The sequence below is a fragment of the Alternaria incomplexa genome, assembly GCF_024043165.1.
Source record: "Alternaria incomplexa strain BMP 0042 chromosome Unknown scaffold_3, whole genome shotgun sequence".
Taxonomy (NCBI): Eukaryota; Fungi; Ascomycota; class Dothideomycetes; order Pleosporales; family Pleosporaceae; genus Alternaria; species Alternaria incomplexa.
In genome coordinates this window covers 2,250,618-2,257,074 of record NW_026249852.1, presented here as the reverse complement: position 1 = coordinate 2,257,074, position 6,457 = coordinate 2,250,618, and the positions used below count along the sequence as shown (strand labels likewise).

General features: G+C 53.1%; 3 protein-coding genes across 3 annotated transcripts; 2 read left to right on the top strand and 1 right to left on the bottom strand.

The window, feature by feature from the left end:
• Positions 1–492: 492 nt before the first annotated feature.
• J4E90_003116 (uncharacterized protein) lies at positions 493–2,151 on the top strand (the record flags this gene model as incomplete). Its single annotated transcript, XM_051432689.1, has 3 exons — positions 493–496; positions 583–590; positions 793–2,151. The coding sequence occupies 3 exons, from the start codon at positions 493–495 to the stop codon at positions 2,149–2,151; spliced, it is 1,371 nt and encodes a 456-aa protein (XP_051294111.1).
• A 492-nt stretch (positions 2,152–2,643) lies between these two features.
• Positions 2,644–4,237, bottom strand: J4E90_003115 (uncharacterized protein; the record flags this gene model as incomplete). Its single annotated transcript, XM_051432688.1, has 4 exons — positions 2,644–2,877; positions 2,927–3,794; positions 3,844–4,162; positions 4,213–4,237. The coding sequence occupies 4 exons, from the start codon at positions 4,235–4,237 to the stop codon at positions 2,644–2,646; spliced, it is 1,446 nt and encodes a 481-aa protein (XP_051294110.1).
• Positions 4,238–4,969: 732 nt separating this feature from the next.
• Positions 4,970–6,031, top strand: J4E90_003114 (uncharacterized protein; the record flags this gene model as incomplete). Its single annotated transcript, XM_051432687.1, has 3 exons — positions 4,970–5,262; positions 5,327–5,525; positions 5,591–6,031. 3 exons carry the CDS (start codon positions 4,970–4,972, stop codon positions 6,029–6,031), a joined length of 933 nt encoding a protein of 310 aa, XP_051294109.1.
• Positions 6,032–6,457: the final 426 nt, after the last annotated feature.

The following is a 6,457-nucleotide window of genomic DNA, read 5'->3' as shown; positions in this document are numbered from 1 at the left end:
TCAATGCCCAAGGCATGAAACATTGCACGTCGCTTGTGCGTTCTGGACAGCCTCATCCCCACCCACTGAGGCAGCAAACGCTTGCCTGCACACGGTCGCGTTCGCGCATCGTCTCCACTTCGCGATGAGTTCCCAGCCATGTCGATCTGCCGAATCTGGTACGTCAGGTTTCAGGTTTTCGTTCTGCATTGACGCTCGAACGTTCTGAGTCTCGGATGAAGCCTCAGGCCCTTCCCGCTCCTTTACAGCTGCACGCATTTGAGTAATGTACCTTGATCTCGACCACGCGACGAAGCCTTATCAACGGCAATTATCAATTGATCAAGATACCCTAGTAGCGCCATTAGAAATGTTTGTGGGTAGAATTCACATCGAGCGAATGGGATCAAGGTAAACGATCAGGCCTCACGTCGCCTCCAAAGATTAAGGACATACGGTTACATCACATCTGTGCCCGGCCCGTTTTCGTAACGGCTTTTGAATCTGCTAGCCATGGGTCTGTCTGTACATGGGAAGAAGACAGGGTAAAAGGTGTGATCGTCATCTAATGTGGGTTAAGAATGGAGTTATCGTCTTCTCCAGCTTCGTTGGTGATCACGTCGATCGTTCACCATTGAGAGCTGGACTCTGACTCTGTCGTTACCTTCATATCTAGTGGCGCAGGCTTTCGTCCATTCGTCGTTGTTCTCCTTCTACTTCTTCGTCTTGGGTTACTTCCACTCGCGTCACTCATTTCGCAATCCACAGCCTTTCAACACCAACAGATAGGAGGCTTTCACAATCATGGCGCAGGTTACGCCCCGTTCGATACTGGCACTTCAGCTTCCAGACCCTCGATTCAGCGTTGACTTTGCGAACTACGCACTCGACCCCAAAGCATATGCTACGACCAAAAAGTACATGCAGGACTTGTTCCCCGGTCAGAACAAGCCGTTACCACCACCAAAGGCTGCATCATCGCGTCATGGCAATGTGAACGCAAAGCCTCGACGCGTCATGGTAAAAGAGCCGATACCTTCCTCAGCGGCATCACAAAGTCTTGACGACAAGTGGGATGCGCACACCATAGAGTGTATGATAATGCTTGACGAATCACTCGTCGACGAATCGGATCGATCTTCAGCCTCGTCGAACTCGACAGCAGAGTCTTACGCCACCAACGTTACTTTCGCCAGCGCTTTGAGTAGCACAGCGCCTACAACAAAAGCTACCAGCGGTCTCCCAGAGTCGACGCGTTCCTTTCTTCAACTTCCCCAGGCAATAGTCAATCACATATTGTCATACGTTTTCGCTGAAGAACGCGCGGTCTCCATCACACCATACCAGTCGCGTATCACACCCCAGCCACGACGCCGGCACCGCCATGGCCCGAGCACCATCGACATCCGATCTTTCATGATGCATCCGGCACTGATGGTGTCTAAGCAGGTCCGCGAGCTCGGACTAGACATCCTCTATCGCGACAGCCTCTTTCTCATTGATCTGTCTGACATCGGTGGTGCCAGCGTCGGTGCCGAGAAGGACATTGGCAAGTACTGGGGATGCTGGACGAGCAGTACGCCACCTCACATGGTCAAGTCGGCACTCTCCCGTGCTGCGAACATCCGTATCCAGCTCCCAATCCCTAGTGCAGAAGCTACAGTTGTACGCAGCGCAACTAAGAGGAAGAAGGATGCACAGGAAGACACTTCCATCGTGATCGATTCTCTACGCACAGTGACCACCCTCATTACTGGTCAGGACAGTACCCCAACTCAACCAACAGAACGCAGTCGCTCGGCAAGTCCAGCGGGGCCGAAGATCCTCCGTCGCAAGCTCAGCTTCCGATCTGCGAAGCGTCCTGACTCATTGGAGTTTGTTTGCCGCGGAGACTCACCTCCACCCCAACCGAGAGAACCCTTAAGCACGCTAGAGGTTGTACTCGTGAAGGCTAATGCAGACGCCGAAGTGCACAGCCAAACGCTGGACATGGTAGCAATATGCAGTAGCATTCCAGTCTCCGGCGCTCTAGAGTATCATCTTGAGCTTGACGCGATGAGGAGGCTGTGGGCTAAGCGTGACAATGGACAATGGCAAGGAAGTGAGCCAGATGGTCACAAACTCCTGCATGGTATGTCGCAGTCTACTCCCATCACCTCGACCCAACACTGACTTGTAACAGATCTGAGGGCTCTAGGACATTCAGCGGCGAAAGCAGAAGTCTCGCAACCTCGTGGACAGCTCAGACAGACGCACGACCAGCCTACTGCACGTGCAGATGTACTCCATAGAGATAGGGCAAGCCCTGCCCAGCAACCAACCAGCGGCAGACCCAGCTTAGAAGGGCACCTTCAGCAACGAGGTATTCCGAAAACACGGCCTGCTAAAAATGGCCTCGTCGCAAGGAAGATCAAAGAGATGGAGAGCCTTTCCAAGATCAAACTGTTGAAGGGCAACAAGCAACCACCGACGGTTGAGGAGCTTCAACAGATCGCCTCCGACATCAGGAGAGGCGTCTACTAAAAAGTTCATCGCGGCCTGGGGCCGACAGAGCCCGGCGCTCAATCATGTCTTGTACTTAATTTTCTTCTGTCATATCTAAGTTTAATGTCTATAGTCTATCCACGCTCAAACATGTCCATAACTTCAGGTGTGCTTGGTCGACTAGGCCTTTCCGTCCGAAAATTGGACAACAGCCCACTTGCCACTCCAAGCCCAGTTTCTCGCCCCACTGTCTCCGCCGCCCCCCTCTGATGCTTTTATGCGCTCGTCTTCTCCGTCCTTTAATCCGACGACGACGTCGGCTTTGCACGTGCGGAGCGCGAGGACTCGTAGACCTGAGCCAGGGCCCATTGGTCCAATGGCTTCGGTGAATGGTGTGGTAGGAGACCAAGCAGCCTAGTGTTGGTCAGTAATGCGAGGAACAAATGTGGAAGAGGGCACTCACATCAGCGGTTAGCTTGCGATAGTTGAGATCGCCCTTGAAGATGACGAGCTCACTTTCCTTGAGATCCTCGTACAAGTCCGGCTCGCTCTTGGGAAGTCGCCAGTAGCTGCCGCCCGCAGTCCAGAAGTCGTTTGGTCGCATCATCAATTGGCCTTCTGCGTGGAGACCACTCCAATGCTGGAAGAGAAATTGTAGATTCGCGCTCTCTGTCTCAGACAGCGGTACGGACTGCTTGCCAGCGTGCTTCTCGTCTTCCGATAGCGCGCTGTAGAAGCTCTGTGGGTCGGCTAGTGCCATGAGGAGTGCACCGAAATCGGCTGGCAGAACGTCTGAAACGAACCATGGAATGTTCTTGGGGTGGAACACAACGTTTGTCGCCAGACCGGATGCGATGAGATATCCAGCGAGAATCAGGTCAACGAAGAGCTCGAAGCCAGCATTGTCAAGCACAATGTCAACGCGACGTTCCTTCTTGCCCTCCTTCTGAGCCCGCGTGAGAACCTCGAACGCCTTGTCTAGGTCGTTGACCAGAATGTTCTTCTCGGAGTTCTTGCGCGCCTCAGAGCCCTGCAACTTCTGGATGTCTTCGTATGACAGGTTTGTCAACAAGGACAGATCCGTCGCATTGCCCCAGAGACAGATCTCGCACATCTCGGTGAACAGGACCTTCTCTGCAGCCTCGAGCTGCTCTTGCGACTCTGCACCCTTGATTGTCTTCTTCTGTTCGAGCTCGGTGACAATGTCTTTGTAGCGTGCGGCGAGTTCGATGACGGCGGGGCGAGAGGATTTGAAGGTTTCCATCTTCTGGCGAGCGAAGATGTCATACGAGCGCCATTTGGTGGTCTGCTTAAAGATGCTTGCGATGCGTCTGCCTATGGCCATTAGCACGTGCCATTGAGCGATTTAGGTCTACATACCTGTACAGATAGCACTCTGCATACAGCCAAGACACGTTGTGCCACTTGGGGTTGCCTCTTGCTGCCAGTTCCTTGTTGTATGACTCGATGTCGCGCTCGCCATCATCGGGAATTGGAGTGAGCTCGCGGTCGTGCTGCAGCTCGTACTTCAGCTTGGCGAGTTCTGCGACAACCTGTTTGCCTTCTGTGATGGCCGTCTCGTCTTTGGTGTCGTGCAGAGAGCGGTGCACGTCGTCAATGCCTTGGGTGATGATGATGGGCCATCGCGAGCGCGCCGAAGTGTGGGCAAACGACGTCGCGTCGTTGGTGCTGTACTGCGCTGATGCTGATTAGTCATGAATTGGCCTGTATAGGGTCGCGTATACTCACGTGCTGAGAAGGTGTCGTACTCCATGTTGCTGCTTAGTTGTGGTGTGTTGATAAGGTACTCAGTCACGACTTTCAACATGACGACGTTTGCAGGGGTCTAGGAGCGAAAACGTCGCCAAGCATTCCAGCTACCCCTCCACGTGCTCGACCGTTATCCCCACTACAGCACTTCCCACCAGGTGTAAGCACACCAACACCGTCTCCTCCATGTTCTATGGGCATAGTGTTCAACTCCATCACAGTCTATATGCAATGCATGTCAATTCCCATCCATTGACACCACATAACTGACATACTACAACTCCTCACGACTAAGTGGAGTGCATGGTCGCTGATGGGAGCAAGCGGTGCGGACCTGCACCATGCAGTTGCTAAGGTGCATCAGGCATGGAGTTTGGACAGTATTTGGAAGCCATCGCATTCCAAGTGAGGCTCCGGGGTTGGGACGCAGGGTCCGTGAAGTCTCGACGAATCGGACATGTGGAGTGACATGCTGGTTAACCATGACGTGTTTTCTCAGGCACTCTCGTGTCGCCGCTACCTGCGCGTCTATAAACGGTATTCCGAAGTTACCTTTGCAGGAACGTATTGCCAGTTTGCTAGCAGCTCGATGCGATTTCACTTTCACATCTCGACGCACTTCGTACGCATCCACATGCGCTAGCTCATGAAAATCTACCGCTCAATCCTCAGTATCGGTGTTCGCAGCACCATCACCTCCAGACCTCTGCGCACCTCCTTCCAATTCGCACGTACAATGGCGACAACACCGAACGGAGATCTGAACAATACCTCGGCCGAACGTGCACGAACTGAACTCGACATTGATCCCGCGTATCAAGGTCGCTCATTGGCGATACCACCTTCTGAAGACGATGTGGAAGTTCGAAAGGCTTACCGGCCATTCATACTTGAGGGGAAAGATGCTGAGGACGATTGGGTGGCTCAATTAGAACTCAGCACTGCACTGAAGATGGTGGACACACAATTGCTCCAACGCGGAGATGAGAGGCTTAAGGTGGTAGTCCTGCACGGAAGCATGCGATCAAGGTACGAATCTGTCAGCAAGATGTGCCGTGGGTGCTGTCAAGGAAAAAACACTGACACAGGGCAGATCTTACTCGCGCTTGCTGTCGTACGAGGCGAGTCGAATACTTTTCCGCCTTGGCTGCGACGTTCGCATGTACGACCCCACTGGCCTACCAGTCAAGGACGATGTACAACACACACACCCCAAAGTGCAAGAGTTACGCGAACTGAGTAAGTGGAGCGATGGGCATATATGGATATGTCCTGAGCAGCATGGGACTCTCGTAAGTTGACGTCCTGAAACTCCACATGCTTGGTGAATGTCATACTGATAGACGTCTTCTTTCAGACGGCCGTTTTCAAGAACCAGATCGATTGGATACCACTCTCCACCGGCTCTGTTCGTCCGACCCAGGGCCGTACCCTCGGAATCGCACAAGTGAACGGCGGTTCGCAGTCCTTCAACACGGTCAACGCCCTGCGAATACTTGGTCGATGGATGCGCATGTTCGTCATACCGAACCAGAGCTCCATACCCATGGCATATAAGCAGTTCACAGAGGAGGATGCCGGCAGCAGGCTGATGCCCAGCGGAAACAGGGATCGACTTGTCGACTGCATGGAGGAGTTCGTCAAATACACCATTGTGATGCGCCCTCATTTCGATCTCTTCGGCGACAGGTTCAGTGAGAGAGAAGAGAAGCGGGCGAAACAAGCGAAGGAAGCTAATAAGCCAGCCCCAGACACGCAGCATGCGGCCTTGTCAACCAACGCGGGGCCTTCGAATTAATCCGAACCTCATTTGAATGCAAGAACAGCATTGCCTCAAAAGAATAGGAGTCTGGCATACAGTGTGGTAGTATAGCGCAGGTTCTGAATGTATCAACAGCCCTCGACCGGTTCTGGACTAGTGCTGTCGATCATCCGTGAGTGGTGACACCCCGCAAATGCAAGTGACATATCTGCTACGTGCGTATATAGTGGCATCGGTTGTAGCGAAAGGTACCGTGCTCCTGATTGCATGCCGCAAAGATGATGAAACAAAACAGCAACCCCCGACTGCACAGCGAGGTGTTACCGCCACTGACGCTCGATGAGGTAATCGAAGGAGAGAATTCTACCATTGCAGAGCATACGCCCCCCGATGGCGGCTACGGCTGGGTTTGTGTAGCAGCGTGCTTTACTATAAACTGCTTCACATGGGGTACCGTATCTG